Source organism: Centroberyx gerrardi, chromosome 8, assembly GCF_048128805.1.
Source record: "Centroberyx gerrardi isolate f3 chromosome 8, fCenGer3.hap1.cur.20231027, whole genome shotgun sequence".
Lineage (NCBI taxonomy): Eukaryota > Metazoa > Chordata > Actinopteri > Beryciformes > Berycidae > Centroberyx > Centroberyx gerrardi.
The window spans coordinates 23,622,650-23,646,658 of record NC_136004.1 but is presented as its reverse complement, the minus strand read 5'-3'; the positions used below and the strand labels follow the sequence as shown (position 1 = coordinate 23,646,658).

Below are 24,009 nucleotides of genomic sequence, written 5' to 3'. Positions count from 1 at the left end.
AAAAAAATCCCCAAAAAAGGCTACCAAAAGCCTTAATGCTGCATGTGTAACACCACACACGTTTGATGTATATACCCATAAATCTCCGCACTTAAACAGTGGTGCTGGTGGGGGATAAGGAAAAATAGAAATCTATCTTTTTCATGGCGGAAGTGCTGGATGTTTTGACAGCCGAGGTGAATACCTGCAAAACTAATTTGATGGTGGCCAAGCAATTTCAGAGCGCAGTCGCCTCTCCAAGAGAGTCAGGCAGTATAGTCTGCTACTTCTGATGTTAAAAGTTGTTGTTGTTGATGTTTGTAATAAGGATTTTCAGAAAGCTGCCCAATTAATCTCGTAGTTATCCTGTTAGCATTTGTTGCACACAAGAGCAAGTCAATTGGAAGTGAAGCCATTTTTCCCTACGTTGGATGCCAGCTCTCTGAACAGTTCTATCGCTTGTTCTTACTCTGACTTGCAGTGGCATTGCCAACAAACACTAACAAGAAACTGCTGCCAAATTCAAACAAAAGCAGACACACGGTCACATTTTATTTGTTTTGGTTCCCCAGGAAGGCGTCTTGGTTGAGCAGTGGCTGATTGTCTGAATGCTTGGATCTGGATCTGATATGACTATACAGAGCAGTAAGGGGTCAAAACTGGTCTAAATTTAAACAAGACTCTGAACAGAGTGATGTTTACAAAGTCAGTAGTGTTCATAGTGTGTGTGCGTGCGCGCGTGTGTGTGTGTGTGTGTGTGTGTGTGTGTGTGTGTGTGTGTGTATGATGGAAGAGGGACATAAAAAGATCTGTAAAGGTAAGAGTGTGTGTATGAAGAAAGAATTGTGGATTGAACTGGTCTAAATAGAGAACAGGGGATTAAGTGGTGTGTACAAAAGTCAGTAGCCAGGTGCCTAAATCTGGAGCAGTGTGTGTGTGTGTGTGTAGGCATGTGTGTATTTGGGGAAGATGTAGGTTAATGGCCGTCTCTGTCCTTCTGATCTGAATAATTCATCCAATGGGAGGCTTTTATGTGTCTCTAAAGGCTCTCTCTGATTGGTTGATCGGGTTGTTATATCCCAGCGGTCTACCTAGGTCTTCTACCTTTAGAGGTTGATAATGGACACCATCCACCTGACGAGTGCGTGTGTGTGTGTGTGTGTGCGTGTGTGTGTGTGTCTGGTCTAACCCCCTGCTGCCTGGCCCCCTCTGTCTTCATTGTATTGGTGTTGTTGTGGTTGTTTTTGTTGTCTGTCTGCATGTGTGAGTACCCCCCTTTATTTTCCCATTTTCTCTCTCACTTTCTCTCTCTCTCTCTCTCTCTCTCTCTCTCTCTCACACACACACACACACACACACACACACACTCTCTCTCTCTCTTTCTTTCTCTCTTGTGTGTGTCCGTCTCCTTTAGCGTGAGACCACCTCCACTGGGACGTTCTGAAACAACACAAAGCCTGAAGGGAAACACAAACAACATCAACGACAACAAAAAACACTGTAAGAAACAAAATAAACAACAAAACGGTAAATAATAATAATAATGATAATGATAATGTTTTGCTATCATATGTATCTAACGGGGCCTTCAGGTCTTGGTTGCTGGTAGTGTCAGTAACACAGTAGATACTGCTACTTAGTATTTGCTAATTAGTAGAATTTTAGTAAAGTTATAATAGTTGTTTTTGCAATCTCTTAGGATGGACAAAGAGTACAAGGCTTTTTGCCAAATGCTCGAAATAATTGACATATTTTGTAGAGGGTTAGGGTTGAGGGAAGAAAGAAATATTATGTGGGGTTTTTATGCTAATCTTTCATCCGGAGCTATAGCTTAACAACCTTGTACTGTTTCTCCACCCTTGGTAAAGTTATAGAGTGAGTTATGAATTATCTTGGCTCAGAAACTCACAAAGGTTTAGTAAATTAGGCAGAAATGATTCAGGAGAGAGAGAGTAAGATATTCAGTGATGCAGATAACCTTTACAGAAATTATACCTTATACAGACGAAGCCACTGTAGAAGTCCAACTTTTTGTATGGTACACCCACCCTACCGTCCCTTTCAGAGAGTTTGGAGGGGAGGGGGAGGGGGAGGGGGGCGTATCTTCTACAAATGCTATGTGTGATAATGCCAATTATATTCTAGATTTGACAAAGGTCACCATCAGCCAGTCTTTTTTATACAGATCTACAGCGGAACAGCTTTCCAGTCGAGTAGTTATTTGTTTAAAAAAAAAAAAAAAAAAAAAACACAGAGGAAGAATTGGCTCACACTAGAGGTGAAGTGACCTTTTAGCATGGCGTGAGAAAACAAAGCGATTGATCCTACACACGTCTGAACTTGACTTTACACCCCCCCGCCTCCCCACTGTGCTGCGATCAATGGACACACATTACTAACCCTCATGCCAAAAAACACAATAGGCTGTTTAATATACCTCATTGCTCCTTCAGCTTTCTGTCACACACACACACACACACACAATTAATCAAACGATCAATCAATCAGATGCATGTACGTTTGATACCAACACCTGGCATGCTGTGAATGGAGTCTGCGCCAGCCGAACACAATAGCCTTATCTGTGTTGGAGGATTACGACTATATTACCATATCATGTGTCAGTGTATGACAGATGTGGAGCCAGCCAACAGAAATAAGCCTTCCTGCTGCATGCAGGTGCGGCGTCAAGGTTTGAGCGAGGAGGAGAGCGCGTTCCAAACATCTGACTGGAAGTGAGACGGGCCACCAGCACCTGTGGCGGGTGTTTGTGTGTGTGTGTGTGTGTGTGTGTGTGTGTGTGTGTGTGTGTGTGAGAGAGAGAAGAACGGTTGGAGAGAGGAGTGAGTCACGTCTCGCAAAACATCTCACAGATGAGGGGAGAGAGGTAGAGATGAGGTGAAGAGAGAGAAAGAGAGAGAGAGAGAGAGAGAGAATAAGAGTCAAGCTCCAGGCGTATCACAGCAGTGTTTTCTTGGTAATTTCATGAAACTTTATGGTGTTTATGTGTCTCTAAAGGCTCTCTCTGATTGGTCGATTGGGCTGTTATATCCCAGTGGTCTACCTAGGTCTTCTACCTTTAGAGGTTGATAATGGACACCATCCACCTGACAAGTGTGTGTGTGTGTGTGTGTGTGTGTGTGTGTGTGTTTTTGTGTGTGTGTGTGTGTGTGTGTGTGTGTGTTAGGGTCGTAGTTATAATTCTAGTGACATCTAGTGACATTCAAAATCTTAATTCTACACATTAGGACTGCACTTATTCTCTCCTTCGTGTTTCCCCTATGAGTTCCACTATGTTTTAGAGGGAATTTATATATATATATATATCTTTTTAATTTTCATGTTTTCTCCAACCAGTGGTACCCCTGGAAAGGAAACAGTTGCGTGGAATAAGAGTGAATATACGAATTCCAAAGATGAACAGATTAGCCATCATCGTAATCTGCAAACACATAAGGAACTGTTTAAAAATCCTGTAGTATTAATACAACAAAAACTCAGATTGAGGAGTGTATTCATTGTGGCAGCAGTTGTAGTATCTATCTTGAGGTATTTTCAAAAAGCAGCTCTAGAGCGTTGTATCCTGTGACATTTCATGATGAAGGATTGGCCAGCCAAAGAAAACAGCCTCATCTCTAATTCTCGGTTGATTACTGGAGCCAGCGTTTTTTTAGAGGTGGGACTGGAATGACTGGAACGCTTCTCAACATAATGGTGAGGTTGTGAATGTGAGCCAGCTAGTAACCAAGACTGTTTTCCTTTCCTTAATACACATATACAGACCCTGCCATTCAAAATTACAGTGTACACACCTGCACAATGGACTTGTAGAGGAGAAGGCAGCCAAAAGTAATAGCTTTATCTCCCTTGAAGAGATATAAGATACTATATAAAGAAAATCTTATATCTATCTATAGAGATATAAGAAAATATCAATCATTTGAAATAAAATGACACCTACTCTGACAAAGTAATTATTGTGTTAACTAAATAGCAGTACAGAAGTACAGAACTTTTGAAAAGACAGTTAACTCTTTCAAAGACTGGATCGTCTATGTTTTAGAGATTGAATGATGAACTGCAGGTAATGATTTTTTCCCCCCAAAATTCATATAGCATAAAGGTGCTTATAAGTCTGGAATGTTAGGATGCGTCCAAATGTGACCAAATATTACATGAGGACATATTCCTTATAAGGGTTAAGGTTAGGTGCAGTGTCACTATGTATCTTCACTATGTAAACCTTCAAATTGTGTCTTTAATCTTTAATTAAAGTGGATTTTAGAAAGACAATAATCAACAACCACTGCAATGTAGCTGAACCGTATGCGACAGCCTTATCCGCAGCCTCATCAACAACACAGGCTTGCACTATACGACTATAATAGGTGCAGCCAGTGTGTTCGGCAGTAGCCAAGAGGATGGAGAGGAAAGAGAACACAGCAGTCCAGGAACAATGAATTACATGTTTTCTATCTGACTCTTCAAATGCACTATTTAAGGCAGATCAATGCATTAACTGATCAAAATTCAGCTTTCCATTTAACGCATTTAAACTTGATGTGATGTGCAAGATGACACATGATGATGGGTTACTCAATTTAAGGATAAGAATACTGGTAACAATTTATCAGTATTTTGTTAGGACAATGAATAGCAGGGGTTGGGGGATGACATGAAAGGGCCAAAATATGACAGAACTATGGGATTAATATATAAAAAAAATAACCCCCCTTTAAACTGGCCCAGATATAATTTGTGTGACTCCTGCAACAGCTCACTCTTGTCAAAGTGGCTCCGATCCCAAAATTAATGAGGGCCACGGGGTTGGGGGGTTTGGAATAGTGCTGATAATCATCCTTAATTAGCGTCTCACATTGGTTATAGAAATTTTAAAAAGTTGTTAATGAGCAAACACGCAATACAGAGGGCTTAATCTAGAAAATGAGAATGCGTAGAATGTGTTTAATCATACAATAATTAATGCAAACATGCTTATTATGTCCTGTCCAAACACAATAGCCACACTGCTGCTGCAGGTATGAGGGAGAGGAATGTGTAATTAAGGAGCTTGCCCAGTTGAAATACTTAAAGTCGGGCAACAACAGCAGCAAAGTGATTGCTGAGACGTCTGTCAGGATGGGAATGCAAAGGAGAAAACCATCCCAAGCAGCTGACACTTTATGATAGAGGATAGGGCGAGGGAAGCCAAAAACAACAGGCTGCTTTCCTCCTTAAGCCGCGTTTGTCATTCCTATTTTGTGGAAATTGAAAGAGAAATATGGAGATTTGCGGCGTTAGTGAGTGTGGGTGGATTAAAAGTGACCAAGCCAAAAACAACAAACTCATCACTAATACTATATACACTGCTGCTAGGCAGGACTTTTCACAGCAAAAAGCAAGCACAGCTAAAGGCAGTAACCCACATGTGTGTGCTTCTTTAGGTAAGAGGTTTCTCACTATAGGAACAAAGCTCATTAAAATATTTGCAATTGATGTTTCGTCTGGATCTAACAACAATACACCAATGATCCATTCAAGGCTCCAATCATACCTGTAGTTCAAGAAGAAATGATTTATCTGAATAGCTAAATTTGAATGAGGATGTGCAGTGAATGTCGGGTGGATTAACGATCCCAGGACTAAACCAAGGAATGTAACACAGCAGTGGTTTATTGGTATCGAAGGACATTTCCATGTGATGGTTTTTGCGTTAGCAAAGATGCAAAAAACAGTCTCTTATCTTCGGCAGTGGATTTTCAGAAACTGGGTCAGGTCCCAACTTTTGAACTGCAAACTTACATCAATCCACAATTATTCTGAAGAGAAAACATACAGCTTTGGACTAGAAAACAATATGAACGATATAAAATAAGTGCCTGCAATGTAACAATGCAATACAATGGCTGTATAACATACTGTAGTCTAATTCAGTAGGTTACAGGACCGCTTTACTTTAATCTTTCCAAAATTACAAACTTAAGCATGTCTTTTTTTTAATTTGATGTTATCAAAATTGAGTTATCCCTATATTCATAATCTTTGAATGTTACTTTAAGCGTGTGTGGTGTTATGTTTTTAAAAGAGCCTTTTGGTGTTAAATATTTAAAGAGATAGAAAGTACATAACAGTTTTTCCAGCTGGGACGTCGAATCTTTGATGCTCAGTATCTCAAACTGCACTCCACCCAGATATAACCTTACAATTCCAAGCCCACAAAGGGTTTAGCAGCTATAAAATTCATATCAAAGTCATGTTCGGGTGCCAAACATTGTCAGCCATTGTATGAAAATGTCAGTGAGGAGTGAAAAATGTTTTGCATCCAGCGATTCAGTTTATAAACAAAGCCGATAAGTGGGGCAAGAGGTTTTCCGACCCGGAGCGCCGAACTGCAATAATGAATGGGGGATTTAAGATTTGAAGTCTGTCTGTTCCCATCTTAGTCCTGACTACTGACTTATGTCTGTCCCAGGTGTTCGCTTTATATCTGTGGGTGTGTGAAGATGAGTTGGAGCTAGTGTGTGTGTGTGTGTGTGTGTGTATGTGTGTGTGTGTGTGTTTAGGTGGGGTGTATGTGTGTCTGTGTGAATATGTGTGAATCTGTGTATGCGTGTGTATGGACATATGTGTGTGAAAGTGTGTGCATGAGAGAGAAAAAGAAAGAGAAAGTGTGTGTGTGTGTGTGTGTGTGTGTGTCTGAAGATAGTGATTCACTCCTCTTCCAGACTCGTCTAGTGATAATGATTCAGTTTTGGAGCAGCGCAGGTTGGCAATGACGCAGGTTGCCATGGCAACAACATGCAGTGGGCAACGGAAGTCGACCATGTCACGCTGCAGACCTTCTGACAACTACACACACACACACACACACATACACATTTTCGGTCTGTATCTCGCACATGCACACACACACACTCTCTTGTCTCTCTCTCTGATATACACACTCTCTCACGCACACACACACAACTACACAATATTTCCTCTACATACGCAACTACAAGCTACACGGAAGTCTGGAGGTGTGGCGGCACTGAACAGCATTCTCATTTCAACCAGATTCACTTCAAAGATGAGCAGAAAATCCACTCAGCAGTTAAGAACGACTTGCTCACCACTTTCCGGCACAAACCCCAAAGTCCCTCTCCTCACTGCCGAATAGTGACACAGACGTCTTGTTGTTGTCGACGGATCGGCCTCCTTCCTTCCGCTCCTCATTTGTTCATTCATTCATCTGTCGCACGTGATATCTCAGACGCAGCTGATCGGATTTCCACGAAACTTTGGGGAAATGCATGCATCACTACTCACTACTGCGCTGCAACATTTTTAAAGTGACACTGATTGGCCCGAGGGGGAACGCTACATTGTTCGTTTGTTATTCCGTGGATCGTGTGTGATGTCTGAGACACCGCCGATCGGATTTTAACAAAACGTGGAGAAATGATGCATCTCACCTCCGCATTCCAGCATGGGGGGGGGGGCTACAATTACTACAACTGCGTGAGGGGGAACGCATCATTTGTGGGGGATAACATATTTTGTGTTGCCTTGTGTCACACCATCATCGCTGTCTAAGAGAATTGAAAATAACAAATCACTGTAATTTAAAAACAAACAAACAAGGATGCAGTCTGTGTGATGATATATGATTTTATATTCATCTACTCTATCCAACTTTTATGTGTGAGCGTGATGCCACACCTGATTACTTAAATGTGCTCTTTTTTTTCATTTTTCTTAAGCACTCACGATGACTCAAGCTGCCCAAACACCTGCTTTTTTACTATTGTTTAGATCGTATTCTAAGCACCATAAATTTGTGTAATCAGCATGTTCCTATGAAATGCATTTCCTCTTCTGTACATGTCAGCTTCATGCTACGTCTTGCTCCATCGGGATTTGCACCGCGAGTATTTTTGTTAGTTGTCTTATGTCGGCTAAGCAACCCAGGGACTGCTCAGCAAAATCCTCAGGCTTGGCAGCAGTCCAGGGACCAGACTTTGAGAAACACCGTGATGAATGTAACCAGACTGATGTTTCTCTGAAGCTTCCAGCAAATATACTACAGTATAACGGAGATTTGGCTGTGCTGAAAATCAAGTCTGTGGTGGCACATATATGCGTGCATGTGTGCATATGCATGGGAAACATGACTCTGTGTCAGTCTGCCTTCTCTCTCTCTCTTACACACACACACTCACTCACTGTCTCTCTCTCTTTCACACACTCACACACACACACACACACACACACACACCGCTGAGCAGAGCTGCTGACCTTAGCATTAGGCAGTGATGGGAAGGCAGGGCCAAGAAGACAGAGGCATCCTGGCTCAATCTGGCTGGGCCAACGATCAATTGATCCATCAATAAACCTCTATCTGTTATAGTGCTGTTCCCAATCGCTCAGTATGGCTGTCTCTCTCTCTCTCTCTCTCTCTCTCTCTCTCTCTCTCTCTCTCTCTCTCTCTCTCCCTGCTGTGCAGCAAATACTGCACAGAAGTGCAAATACACAAAAGCATCCAGACACACAAAATGATATTGGCACGTATCCTTGCTCATACAAATTCAATAAACGTGGGGACTTAAGTGTGTGTGTGTGTGTTTGTGTTTGTGTGTGTAGGTGTGCGTGCGTGTGTGTGTGTGTGTATTTCTCTTGGCCACTTGAGTATCTGTCTCAGCGTAGCAGGGCACGGTGTTGATCGATAGCTAAAACCTCATTAACATAGACCATATCATACAGACATTTACTGTACTGCCAAGGAAAAGCCACACTGACACAACATGCACACACTGTCTGGCAGCAGAGACATCTGCTGTGCTGCCAAGTGGGCCTCTAACAACACACTAAGGAGACAAACACACTGACATGTACATGTACAGTACGCGTGTATGTTTACACAATATAAATGTCCACCAAATAGATTTCACATCCCACATACATGGAGATGTACTGTGTCACTGCCTTGTGTGTATAGGTGAAAGTAATTTTCTTGTTGTTGTTAGAGGGAAATGTCATTATGATAAAACCAATGGCCTCCATGTAAACATTGGCAAAACACCTGTTTGTGTTTTGCCAATTGCGTTACAATACTTTTTTCATATTTCCTCTCGCAGATAAAACTATTTTCTTTTTACGGTTGCTTGCTGCTGCTGAATGAATTCAGTGGAAACAGTGGCACCAATGTGATTAGCTGTGCTGCCAGGAGAATAGCGGGACACGCTGTCTTGCGGAAAAGCCATACTGACATTTTTAAAAAATACTTTCCAGCAATCAAATTTAGGCCCTGGTTTTGTGGCAAATTCTGTGATTACATGACATCCAGACTAGTTCTTTCTGGTTCACAGACTATGGCCAAAGAGCCATGAAAAACATGACAAAAATGCAATTTTTCCATTAATAAATTGCTCCTGCCGCCAGAAAACCTCACATCCCAGACTTTGGCATCTTTAATGTCTTTTTTCTTAGAAAATGTAGATTATGTGCATTATGTGCTGAGTTAGCTTCATGACCCTCTGGACCCGTGTACCCCATTTAAAACCCATTTAATGTTCTCTGAAATGCATGGGGGCATCGATGAGAAAATCAAATGAGGCCATGCTGAACACTCTCGGCATGCTGCACTTCTGATGTGGAGAGTAATGGAATTTAAAACACCACAGTATTTCAGATGGTAAATAAGTAGAAAAACAAAATCGTCTAAAAACCTTCACTGTCCTTGTGCAGCTCACAACCTCACACACACACACACTCACTCCCAGTTTCATCCATCTCCTTTTTGGCTGCTTACTGAATCCTTCGTCCAACTCTGACTGTTCTCAAAGGTCAGGTTGACCAATACAAGACAAGGAATGATGTACGGCTGCACAATAGACTCCTTGACGAACAGAGATGAGGAGAGAGAGACCAACAGTAGGCCAATATCTTCAAGTTCTTTGACTCTGATGCACTGATGAGTTTTCCCTTTTTCAAAAGAGTCTATTAAAGCCCTTGTTGGTCCTCTCTTTCTGATTTCACACCTGGGTGCTTTCAAATACCCAACAGGTAAAACACAAACTAAAAAATATCCAGGAAACAAAAAACCCTGGTTGATTTTTTCCTATTGATGCCTATTGCACATTACACATTGCAAATGGCTTGGCTTGCTCCCAGGGTTATGAAACATTTTCTAAGGCACGTGTTAATTAGAGTTAAAAGGCATAATTGCAAAATTGGCAAAACGGAGATATGCATTTTACGGTCATAGAGGGTAGAGAAATAGAAACAGGATTATAGAGATATTTGCTGCGATGCCAGAGGAACAACTATCCAAGAAACAGGCAGTCTGACAAAAAGACACAACGTCCTTTTCAAGTAGGCAGCAAAGACACTGAGAGGCTCACAAACTTTACCTCACAACTGGGGGTTTACAATATACGCTGGTGTTTTAATAAATGAAATCGTTTATTGTAAATTTGTCCCACACGCGATAAGCACAGCATCAAAAACGGAACACGAGGTATCAATCTGGAAAAACAGAAATAATAATCACTTATGAAGCACGGTGTGTACCAAAAGAATAGCTGCAGTCAGGCAGGTGCACAGACAGTGTCTTAAGGCGATATTTCACTTTGGAAGAAGATTTCCCATTTTCAGAAATGCTTCAAACAATACCTGCCCCGAGGATCTGCCACAGGCATTTAGACTTTATTTTTCCCCCCAGCTTTCAACATTAAAATCCGCAAACAGACAAAGTTGCTCCTTTCAAAAATATGATCCAGGACACAAGAGGAAATAATATATACCAGCATCTACTTTTCCTTGTTTGTAGGTTTGTTAGAAGTATAACTTTTTGACTACATTTTAAAAATGAAAGTAAGACAGTGGTACTGACTACTATAGAGGTATGGAAACTAGAAAATAAAAGTATTTTACCAAAGGTCATAAGATTGTCTCTCTTCTTCTTCTTCTTCTTCTTCTTCTCTTGTCACCTTCCACCTCTATTACTGATGATATTCTGCAGACACCAGAATGTTACTGGGTTTTTTTTCTCTTTTAACTCAATTCTAATGTTGATTTGATCCATGCACCCCTTATTACTGGCTGCTTGTAATGTTTTTGATTCCTGAGGCTCATTCTTATGCCTGTGGGTTTGTCGGAGGTTTCTCTGAATAAGACCCTCAGTGTGTGTGTGAGCCTTTGTTAAAACTACGTCCGCTTTGAGTAGCTGATGGCTGATGGATAAGGTTCCTCACTGAAAGCCATTTTCGTGGCATCTTAGTTTATTTGATTATTGGTGACAATTTTGGTTTTATGTAGAAATTATGAATTGTCTATATTGTATAAGACATATAGTATTTGTATATTACTGGTCTGTTGTTGTTTTTATTGTTATATTGACTCATTGACACTGTGTGCTTCAACTGCCAGTCATGCCCATAGCCTTCTTGGACTAGAGGACCACAATGGAAATAAGTCTTAGACTTTCTTGTGTTTTATCCTTGATTGTTTTTTAACCAGGTGCATTACATTATATTGTATATATGTAACTAGTTAAAATGATCAAATAAATGAAATTTTTTTTTTTTTTTTTTTTTTTAAAGCTGATTGCCTAAAAAGTGAAATATAAAGTGTCTCACATTGTGTTCATTTGCCAATACACAGGATCTGATGTAACTATCCTTTATGTTATTTGATCTATTTGATCTATCTATTTATTGCATTCAGATTTTACTTACTTTACCATCATTTTCACATAAAACAGTTATAAGTGCCCTGTTTTGCTGGAGCCTCTGCCTTGTACGTGCTCCTGGCTTCAGCACCTCGTCTTTAAAGTGCATGTAGCTCGTCAGATGCATAATGCGGTTTCATGGCAACACTGCATCGCGCTTCAAGTATCAACATTTTCAATGTAGTGCTTCAGTGATTCAAACAGCTGAGAGCTTTAAGCCCTTTACCTCAAACAACTTGTTGCTGTTGCTATGGAAACACTTCAAACAACATAGTCATAATACATTAAAAGACAAACAAAAACGAACAAAAGAGGCAGTTTTACTCTATCACTCAAACTTCCTGACCCCCTGACCTTATAAGTGGGCTGCTGTTGTAGGGTATTGTTCCGGTATTCCACTCTCACACACACACACACACACACACACACAAGCATTTTGGATCAATTCAGTCAGAGTACGTTCCTCTGTGAATGGTTCCAACTTCAAAACTTGGAGAGGATAAACTCAAAGCTGTACATATCTAAATAAAGGATCATCGATTATTTTCAGCCTCCGCTCTATATGGCTCCATTCATTCAGTTTTTGCTTCCTGTACCAAAGTTTTGTTGGTGAGTCGGTGAGCAGCGTTACTAAAAAACATCAGTAGCTGGAGGCAGTGGGTGCTTTCCTGCCGGGAGAGGAAGAGGAGGAGGAGGAGGAGGAGGAGGAGGAGGAGGAGAAGGAGGAGGGCACACTGAACATGCTCAGTAGTGCCCTGGGCCCGGAATGGAGCTCCGCTGACCTTGAGGGTGTCATATCGATCGATCAACACTGAGCTGTATGTGCATGTGAGAGAGAGAGAGAGAGAGAGGGAGAGAGAGAGAGAGAGAGAGAGGAAGAGAGAGAGAGAGAGAGAGAGAGAGAGAGAGATGGAGGCGTGCAACTCTCCACCAAACACGGAGAAAACTGATATCTGCACTAATGATGAATCATTGATAAGTAGATGGAAGCGGACTTTCTCCTTCCATCTCTCTCTTTTTGTCTTTCTGTCTCTTGCTGTCTCTCTCTTTCCCTCGCTCTGTCTCTCTAGACTGTTCATTTTATCTCTCACTCTTTCTCCCTCTGTGTACCCTTGGTATCTCTCTCTCTTTCTAGCAACTTCTCTCATCTGGTGTCTTCTTCCGTCTTCCTCCATCTTTCTCTCCTCCAGCCCAGCATGTCTACTCATGCTTCTTTCACTCTCTTTTTTTGCCTCTTTCTCATTTGCGCTCTCCCCTGTCTTCCTCTCTCTCTCTCTCTCTCTCTCTCTCGCATGCTTTCTCTCTCCTTTGCTCACTCTCACTCTGTCTGTCAAATGTCAATTTTTGCATTCGCTCTCTCTTCCTCTCTCTCTCTGTCTCTCTCTCTCTCCCTCTGTCTCCCACTCTCCCCACTTCACATTTACTGTTTCACTTTCAATCACTCACTTTTTTCTACCTTGACATTTCCGTCTAGTTCCCCCATCAAAATTCAGACTTGTATTGAAGTTTGCCTCCCTACAGGTGCTTTGAGGGTGCACACATACACATACACACACACACACACACCTACACACGCACACACACACACTCACACACACACACACACACACACACACACACATATCCTTGTACTTGTATCATTATGAGGACATTCCGCTGACTGCATTCATTCATCCCCTAACCCTAACCTTAACCCTAAACCCTTAAAGATGTGAGGAAAGTTACCTCACTTCACTTGTGTGAACTCAAACTGGTTCACACAAGGATGGAAAACAAGAGCAAACACACACACACACACACACACACAATTGCCTAAACCCTACCCCAACCACTATATGCTTATTCTCAAATTCAACCCTACTTTAATCCCAACTACGAACTAATACAATGGCCTCACTTTGGAGGCATTTCCTCCTTTGTCATCCTTGTAAGAACAAACAAACACACACACACACACACACACACACACACACACTCACCACAAACATTTAAGATGGCCATCCTCTGTTATTGTCAAGAAGCAGCGAGGGGATGGTGAGAAGAAGCAACCTGTACCAACTGTAGCCCATGTGTTATTGATGAGAGAAGAGCAGAATAATACAGCCAATATGAATAATGTACGATGTCTACAGCTTTTTACCAGACTATCAGAAAGAGACGGAGAGAGAGAGTCAGCGAGGCAGGTTGTGTCTTTCTGTCCCACGCGCGGCAGAGTCTGACCAGACCCGGTAAATACTGAACAAGACCTGCCATGCTCTCTTCACACTTCCTGATCACAAGTTCATCCACACCACCCAGTCGTCAACACTGACTATGTGTGTGTATGTGTTTGCATGTGTCCATCTATTGATGTATTTCACAAAACTGTTTTTTGTTTTAGATCATTTTCCATGTTCTTATTTGACTTTTACTTTGAATATCTTGCAGCGTGTGTGTCTGCATGCCTGTGTGTGTGTGTGTGTATGTGTGTGTCAGAAAAGGAGAGAGGGAGGGATGGAGAGAGTCTGAGATTGGAAGAGTGGAAGAGGGTCAAGCAGACAGAGATGACAGGGGTCAACAAAGAAAGAAAGAGACCCTCTGCAAAGTGTAGTGTTATATTGCTGGACTGAGGTCATCCTGTGGCCTCGGGGTGCTGATGCACGCACCGTGTGTTTACAATGTCATGGGTTTGCAATAGGTTCACAACATATGTATCATACTCTCATCCCTTTCCCATCTCTTCTGCCATTGTGTAACGTAAGATAAAAATAAAAACAAACTTCACAGAACACAATTTAGCGTTAGTATCAGTGTGTTGTGGTTCAAAAAACTCTCTGTTCTTTACATTTAGCTCGTCTATTTCTTCAACTTTCTTTTGTTGAAATGAAGTTTGGTCGTCGGGGAGCTGACTAACAAACAGAGGTTATGTGGGCAATATTGCTGCATTCCCTTTGATGTGGATTAGTCATAGGTCTCCAACTCTCCCTCTGACTCTGTTGTGACTATATATTAACGCCTCTCTCTCTCTCTCTCTCTCTCTCTCTCTCTCTCTCTCTCTCTCCCTCTCTCTCTCATCTAGATGCATTTGGAGCATCAGGACTGGAGGGAACGGAGAGAGGAAGTAGACGGTGGAAAGAGAGAACGACGAAGACGAACAATCATAAGGGCAACGCCGTAATGCGATCCAACCTCCTGCACCCAAACAAACGTGTGCACACATGCAAAAATGCTTAGACATTCAAGAAAGCATGGGCGCACACACACACACACACACTCACACTCACACTCACACACACTCACACACACACACGCAAACATATAGGTGCTGAGAGGCATGAGAGGGATCAACGCCTATAGTGTAATCTCATCCACCTCTCCTGGAGAAAGAGGAAACCACACACATGCACATACAGACATGAAACCAAACACACACACACACACGTACACACACACACACACACACATAAGCTGATCCATCTCTCTTGCACCCTACCTCTCTGGAGGGCCATAAATCAATCACTGCCAAAATACCACATTTCAACAGCCTGACTCCGAATCTCACTCACACACACACACACACACACACACACACACACACACACTTGCACATGCACACACACTTGGTAACACAGATTTAGTAAGTCTATTTCTACATTTGCATTCACTTGTTGGTTTGGTAATTTGAATGTCAAATGTAAAGCTTAACTGCACAAAGCACAGCAGGTTCAAGCGGAGCTGGAAAGGTTATTTATTCCTCTGCCTGCTGCATCTTTAAACAGACTGTTGAGCAGCCTTTAAATTAGTGCCTCACAGTGTTGAATTATCGCATTGTTATTATCATGAATACATTATACTTTTTCATTTTCATGAACTCAAATGAACTAAACTGAACTGAATTGAACGCACACACAACAGTTCCTTCTTCAAGCTTATGTATTTTGATATTTTTCGCATAGCTCAAACAAGTCAACTAGAATCAATATTACAAAAACAAACAAGAAAAAAAATGAATTCGAATGAGATGATGACACACAAAGGAAAGAGAATAAAACATGAACATCTGTCTGCTTGCAGTCCTTTTGCCGCACACTAAACACATCTGTGCTAGCCAACAACATGACCATAAATATGGCATGTAGCCTACAAGACAGAGGTCTGAAAATATAGAGCCGTGTTGTTCAGAGAATGAGAATGAAATATCAGTCAAGCATCAAAATGAGCATTAAACTGTAAAGCCACAAAATAACGGAGGCAATCAGTTCTAGTGAGTCAATTGATAAATACTAAAGGAGAAAACAGATTAGTTACAGATGTAGCCATTGTAGAAGTCACATTTTGTTCCAAAACCCCAAGAGGAACTGTTTGGGAAATTTGTGTGGTAATAATGCAGGATAAATGCTGTGTGTGTATGTATGGGGAGGGGAGGGGGGGTGCTTCTACAATGGCTACCACTGTACCACAAGAGACCACAAGAGATCAGTTTAGTCAACATGCATGTTATTCACCAGCAGCACCTGAGACCCTGTCAGCCGCCATCAAGAGCAGCTGCTTCCACCGGACGGGATGGCTTCATGGACACATGACGGGCACATGACGGTGTATCTTTGTATCGAATGAGGTCAGCGTCACAGCGACAAAACAATTAAAGTTTCCTTCACAAAGGTGCAGAAAAGTGTGAAGCTGTGAGACCAGCGCTGGGACCCGCCAGGCTGTTTTTATTTAAGGCAGCAGAACAAAACTAAAGCATGAGACAAATTAAACTAGCCTTTCAGAGTGCTGGTCCCAAGTTAACTCTTGGAATTACTCACTTCCTCAAAACTTGGCTCAAGCCTCATAGTCAAGCTACGCTGGATTCAGACTTTACAGCCCCAAATGAATCAATTTTCCACTTTTATTTAAAGGAATGGGAAATTCAAAATATCCTCTGCAATAAGAGTGCCTTGTGTTTCTGAATTGTGTATCTGAATTTTGATCAAGTCTTCCGCAAGGGAGGCCTGGGAATCTAGCTTGATAAAAACTTTGATTTAATCTCAAAATTCACTTAACGTGTGTCCATGAAACCATCCACGCTACACTTTGACTTCCCAAACAAGTCTCTCTTGTACTATGTCTACTTCAGACAGCCACGCACAGCACACAGATGCTGCCAGTCATCCTTCACATGCTTCCTGCACTGCTGCCCCAGCGGACGAGTGCCACCACTGCAGCTAATAGTCAAGAGTCTTACCTTTGATGCCAAACTTGGAGTTTCCTCCAAACTTGAGAATGACCAGCATTAGAAGGAAGCCAGTGAAGGCTACAGCAGCAATGCCGACCACCACGTATACCTGCATGAGGAGAGAGCAACGTTACCAACCAACTATACTGAAGAGACTAGTTCAACCAAAGAATGATTCTCCCTTTTCAGGTTGTTTGATTTGATTCAGTATCATTAGAGGCCTAGAGGCTTAAAACTATTCAGTATTTCACAAGAAGAAAAAGCAAAAATTTGAGAAAAATCTGAACAATAGACATGAGTCGTAGTAGAAATATGCTTTTTTTCCTATCCCATAAATAATCTCGCGACCCTCCAAAATTATCTCCTGACCCAAGGTTGAGTACCACTGCCTTAGAGTTTCATTGTGGCAGGCGATCTCAGTTACTTCTAATATATATATTAAAAAAATCCATCCATCATCCAGCTCAGGTGTCAGGAAGGACAGAACAGGCTGCTGTTTCTTGAACAGCAACACAAATATCTGACAAAACAGGTGCAAACAGTCAAAAACCAACAGAAGCAATCGGTAAAGAGACGGAAATGGAGGAAAACAGGCAGGTGTGACTTACAGCAACTCTGTCCTCAGGTGGGTCTAGAGGGGGACCGTCTGTTGACAGGAGAGAGATGGAGAGAGAGAGAGAGAGAGAGAGAGAGAGAGGAATAAATACAGAAACAGCACTCACAAGAGGTGATTTGCAGGTGAAAGAAGGAGAATGGCTTAACTCCGTTTAGTTTTGACATGCATGCTTGTTAATTTCCAGTGTATATAAATATGTCTAATACATGGTGATTTATTTATTGGCAGTCTCCTTCGTTTAAATTGAACAGCTTGCACACAGAGTGATTTTAATTAAAGTTGAACTGATTCAGGCTGAACTGATACAGTAGCTATTTCAGTCTACAAATTAACAAGTAGGAGGTATTTTGCACTTTGTTGCTGTATAATGTTTGTGATTGGGAGTGACTGAAACTAGAAAAACAGCTGTGGCAGTACCTGTGGTTGGGTCTGTAGGAAGGAGGAGGAAGAGCAGGAGCGAGAGAGAGAGAGAGAGAGAGAGAGAGAGAGAGAGAGAGAGAGAGAGAACAGAGAGAACAGAGAGACAAATTAGACTCCAAACAAAACGCAAACTGTAATTTTTACCTCTAAGTGAAAATCCCGGTATTGGTATGCAATTCTAAAATTTAATTTGCCGACGTGATATCAAGGAGGAGAAGGATGAGATGTGAAACAGAAGAAAAGATCAATGCAAACATACTCAAAACCTTGAAGTTCAAATTTAAGCTGTTGATTAAATTTTCAGTGCCGTTGTGCCAGATTTAACCATGAAGTCTAACATTTGATATAGATGTTTGTTGTTATGAATATCCATTTTACTCACCGTAATACAGGGGATCTGTCACAGCTTCTTTGCGTTAGGACAACAATGAAAAGATTAAAGACAAAATGACAAAATGTTCCTTTTGATAAAATATTTCATATACATGCACTCATGCACTCTCTCTGTCTCTCTCTCTCTCTCTCTCTTTCTCTCATACACACACACACACACACACGCAAACACACATCTTGGAGAATATATTTCCATGGAAAACCTATGCTTCAATTCTGTAGTAAAAGGCTTATCCTTATCCACGGTGCCAAGATAAGACACATTTGTAAGGCACGGTAGTATACCAGTTAAACAATAACATTTAAAAGTTGTTAAGACCATTTTAAGCGATTGATATCTGACCATAAAACCGTATGTTAGCTTTACCACTCGTAAGGAGAAAGTCAACTAAATGGCACAGTGTTGCTTCTCACCATCCCAGGGCTTGTGCATGAAGTGAGCCATCACGAACTTGCTGTCTTGCCCGTATTCGTTGGTAGCCAGCAGTTTGTACAGGCCGTTGTTGAGGTGCGTGGGGCTGTCCAGCTGCAGGCAGCCGTGGTATTCTCTCTCCGTCACGTCATGGATCATGGTCATGATGTACTCCCCCTCCATCACCTCCTCACCATTCAGCAGCCACTGCAGCTGCGGCTCCGGGTTTCCTGGAAAACGTATCGAGCAACATAGACTATGGACAGTGCAAATATACTGTATCACGTCATGTAAAAACATTGCATCTCCATTTTTTCCATCATTTTCCTATTTTTTTTTTCCTTATTTCTGTTTGTTTGTTTAGTCATTGCTATAATTGACAGATAACACTATACGCCACTTTTAGAAAATATCTCATACTGGGACTAAGCAAAATATCACAAAGGGACACTATGCCAATGACAATATGCAGTACGCATATTTTCCACATTATTTCACAGGCAAGAATAAATGAACTCCAAATAGACTATCATATCGTGTTTTGATTTATTACTTGAGTATAAATGTAATCAAAGGTTTACAAATTGAATTGGACTAACAAAAGGTTATGGTGAATATTATCCAGCCTCCTTGCCGGTCTGCGGACCAAACCTGACAGACTCTCACCTGAAACGCTGAAGGGGATGCACCAGTGATGGTCTGGGATTGCATCACTCAGCTTAGTGATGTTGGGAGCAACTGGATGCAGAAGAGAGAACAGAGGTGGTGGAGGAAAGATGATGTCAGGTTGAAAGAACAAGATACAAGCAAACAAAGATACAAGGAGAAAAGACAGAAATCGAGGGGGAGAGGGCAAGTTAGAAGTGAGAGACTATGCAAAAGCGCCGATTTAAAGAGGAGAGAAACAACTGTCCTCTCCAGCTTTTCATTTTCTGTTTTAAAGACCATGATACACTGATGACGCTTTGAGGTATTTATCTACATTGACTCAGGCCCATTTGCCAATCCTCACTCCCGCTGGACGCAATATGGAAGCAAACGACTTTGCTGCAAATTGCTGCCTGTGAATCTCCTCCTCTGGGTCTGAACTTACAAAGTATATCCAGCAGCAGTGAAGACTCCTTCTCCCCTACAACGTTCTCGGCGGTGCAGGTGATCTTGCTGTTGTGGTCCAGCGACGACAGGTTGGACAGACGCAGCATCGACATCTGGCCCGATGTCTGGATCTGGATGAATAAACACATCTTTGTTTGGATGTATCTCTGGATGTATTTTTTTTTTGCCTGAACACAAAGAGGTGAAACTGCTGCCTATATCTTGTCATCACACAACAGTTGATCGTAGGGCTTACTAGGCCGAAAAGTCTGTATTCCTTTAGGAAAGCGAAAGTTTTTATTGGTGATGTGATGAGACTGCCGTGACAAAATGCTCTCTCTAGGTACGAATGCTGCTGGGATTAGATTTGCCATTTAAATCTGAACAGACCTGGACAAACTAGTAGCTGAATAATGTTTCAGATATGTGAAGTGCCAGATTCAGCATTATCTTACAACTGATGTCACTACATTCAAGGCAGTTTAACTGTCTGGCAAGAAAAATCAACAACAATTCTGGCAGTTTATGAATATATATATTTTGCCCAGGTCTGAATCATAATAAAATATATGGTGCTAGTTTGGGTTTACAGTATTATCACTAGCATAATGCAGCATGATAATACACTGTATATGCATATGAGAACAATTTAGTAAATAGTAGTCTGTTTATTTGAGATGTTTCTGTAAATTTGAGTTTGTGTGGGTCTGGATGACTGAATGTGTGCGTGTGTAGGAGAGAGAGAGAGAGAGAAAGAGAGGGAGAGAGAGAGAGAGAGAGAGAGAAAGAGAGAGAGAGGGAAGTCAAAAACAGTGAGTAATACACTCAGGTAACTAAAAGAGACCTAACCTCATAGTTGGTGACCAGGGGGCTCATGTTCCATATAAGTTCAGGTGAGGGCACCCCAGAAGTGTTACAGGTCAGCACCACATCCGCCCCCTCCCTCACTGTCACCTTGGATGGGCTCAGTGTTGCCATGGGAACCACTACACACAGCCAGGAAGGGGGGAGGAGGGAGAGCAACAGAGAGAGGAGAGAGAAAAAGCAATCAGGGAGGGAGGGAGGGAGGGAGGGAGGAGGGAAGTAAAAAAGGGAGAAAAAAAACAGACTTAGGGTTCATGGTCAACTCTTGTCATTTTAGTTGAAACACAGAACACGTAATAACCTAAACAATAAGAGTAGAAGCCCACTCCCACACACTGGAAAAAAAGACACACAAAGAAATAACTCTATTTCAATGTCTCTCTCTCTCTCTCTCTCTCTCTCTCTCTCTCTCTCTTTCATTTAAGCACACTCACCCCAATCAGACAGTCAGACAAAGAGACAGAGTTCAAACACAGTGATGGCTACACTGATTACTAGTGCATGTCTTCAGTAGCCCAAGTACTAAATTGATTGGACACAGTCTGAAGCCTCTGTCAAAGCAAAGACACTGGCGACTCTGTGTGTGCGTGCATGCGTGTGTGTGTGTATGTGTGTGTATGTGTGTGTGTGTGTGTGTGTGTGTGTGTGTGTACAGTGCTGACCAGGAGGTGACCTGAGCATGACCAATCAGGCTCAATCAGAGTCTTGCCACCCTTTTGTCCCTGTCCAATAACATCCACGGTGAAGAAAGGAGGGAAGAGAAGAGAAGAAGAGAAGAGAAGAGAGGAGAAGAGAAGAGAAGAGAAGAGAAGAAGAGAAGAGAAGAGAAGAGAAGAGAAGAGAGCAGGAGAAGACAAAAGAACAGTGCAGAAGAAATGGGTGTCAACAGCTACTGCAGATAAAAACGGACAGATTCCTTATCGAACCCTCTCCTCTCCCCTTCTCTCCCTCTTCCACCTCTTCTGTCCGTCGCCGGAATGCTTATCACCAGGGCAACCCACTTATCACTACGGCAACCCACTCAATCACCCTGGGACGTAGTAAAAACCAGTCATTTCAGTGGTGGCAGGCCAGCTGCCATATCAGACCCACATATCTTAACAGGCTCTCAGTAAATCAGCTTTCTACTGCTGCTACGTCTGCCGTCTGTAGATCACATTACACACACGCACGCACGCACACACACACACACACACACACACACACACACACAGCTACAGTACATGGAGCCAAGCCATCCGTGACCAAGCTGTCATTATGGAAGCCTACTTGGTTTTGATGTGAATGGGGTTGTTATGATGTGCGTCCTGAACATGAATCCATACATAGAGAAATAAGTTAAATGTTGAATTATTCACAAGTGCACCTACAATAGTCATACTATGCTGTATATGTAAATCTTTAGTTGCTTTGATACGAAAGGCTTTTTTTTAGGTCAAATTTGGGGCAAAAAATTGCAGATTTTGCTGTAAATATTTTCTCACTGAAAACCATGTAGCAGTATGAAATCTAGCCAAGCTTGATCAGAGAGCATCAACCAATCAGAGACAATAAAACTGATCAGGTGCCCTGTTCTCAGCATGAAATATTTCCAAAATGGTCCAACTGCTACTAAATAGTAAACATAGCTAGGAAATAACAGCTGTGATTCTTTTTATAGAACATTTAATCTAGCAAGCTAGCTAACAGCTATATCTGTAATACACATGCCTATAATACACATGCTAGCCTAGCTATAATACACATGTTGGGAAATTCAAGCGGATAACCTTGATAAAATGATTAAACTATCACATTTTCAGTAGAAAAGAGGGGGCCAAGATAACAGTGATGACAGCAGTATCTGTTTATTTCATCCATTTTCACTCCTACTGTCAAATTTGTCAGTTACTCTTGCCCATCGCCCAGTCATTCATACTCATTGCTCATTGCTGGCAAATTTTGCCCCAAATTTGCCCAAAAAATTTGCCTGTGTATCAAGTGGTCGGATTGCAATGGAAATCCCTACTCTCACAAAAAACCTGGTGTGAACGCAATTAATTAAATTATAGAATTAATTAATCACAAGAACAGCTAGCTGGCCTGTCTGCTGCAACACTGGGATTACATGAGTGATTACATGGAAAGATTTACTATTCTATGTGGCCAGGCTACAGCGCACCTGCAGCCAATTGCAAACATATGGAAAATGCCATCAGTCAAGTGTCTACAGAAGGCAATCCAACAGAGCAGTGTTACAGGAATCCACATTCTTCAGTGTTGGCAAATGCAGAAGACAACCAATGCCCAACAATGGTTTGCTGCACTGTACTTTCATTTACTTTCATTTTTTCTCTTTTTTTTTTTTTTCTCACATTTTCTCTCATATTGCTAGGAGACATAATTGGCATTCACGTATCAGGTTTGCTCCTGCAATGTTTTCACTTGCAATATGAGAACACAGAGGGAATATAATTTAAACCGTTGCTCTGAGAGTTTCATTGTGGGGCAAAACCAGATTTTTGAACAGAGATTCACCCTAAAATGGAGTCTTTTTAATATTTGGTGTTTAGATTTTAACTGGACCATGGCAATGTCAGAAAACCTCCCCTGCTCTCAGTATGCTTTGTACCCCTTATTCACCGATGCATCCTTTATTTCAACAGGTATTGTAGAGTATAGCTGACTGAACATGATTCATAAAGATGAAAACTTGATAACACTTTCTTTGGATAATCCAATGTAGATACTCAACTAACTATCAGGTGACAAAAAGTAGATGTTCAACAAAGTGCCACTTGCCTACTTGGTGCATCTCCATAAACTATGTAACCCAAAACTTGACCGTAGCCTAACCCTAACCTGACCCCATTTTTAAACCTAACCCCAACCTTAATCTGACCGTATTTAACCCCAACCCAAAGTTTAACCCTAGTCCAGGGTTAATTGAACATCTATAGACTGCTTTTCACACAATTATGAGCATCTCTTGAAACTCAGTAGACTTTTTAGTGACACATTATAGTCACTAGAAAGTTGAGATTCAACATTTGAAGTGTTGTTTATGACTAAATGTACAAAGAATATGTTAAATTAGCATGGATTATATGACCGCTCCTTGACACAGAATCCCAATTGCCTTCATCCACCAAGTGCATGTACTGTGCAACTTGCCAACACAGTATCAAGGATATACAGCATGTCTCTGTGATGTGATGCTGAACAGCTGGTCACAATAAAGCACATTTTTAAAAGGAAAAACATATAGGCTACTATTCTCTGGGTAGAAACTTCAGCACAATAGGCCACAGTATATTACAGTACAGTGTCATTACTGGCAGCCC

The 24,009-nt window shown here is 41.6% G+C and overlaps 1 protein-coding gene across 9 annotated transcripts in view; it reads right to left on the bottom strand.

Moving 5' to 3' along the window:
- Positions 1-24,009, bottom strand: part of ntrk2a (neurotrophic tyrosine kinase, receptor, type 2a) — a 77,151-nt gene that overhangs the window by 39,527 nt on the left and 13,615 nt on the right. The window contains exons 6-13 of one of the 9 annotated variants that reach the window (XM_078285133.1): positions 20,672-20,808; positions 19,821-19,953; positions 19,394-19,465; positions 18,715-18,957; positions 18,305-18,328; positions 17,920-17,931; positions 17,495-17,532; positions 16,896-16,995 (exon numbers count right to left, since the gene is read on the bottom strand). In XM_078285133.1, the coding sequence (XP_078141259.1) occupies positions 16,896-16,995; positions 17,495-17,532; positions 17,920-17,931; positions 18,305-18,328; positions 18,715-18,957; positions 19,394-19,465; positions 19,821-19,953; positions 20,672-20,808 (759 nt within the window). Of the gene's footprint in view, positions 1-16,891; positions 16,996-17,494; positions 17,533-17,919; positions 17,932-18,304; positions 18,338-18,714; positions 18,958-19,393; positions 19,466-19,820; positions 19,954-20,671; positions 20,809-24,009 lie in introns of those variants that run through there. The other 8 variants (XM_078285134.1, XM_078285135.1, XM_078285136.1 and 5 more) reach the window with 8 other exon arrangements.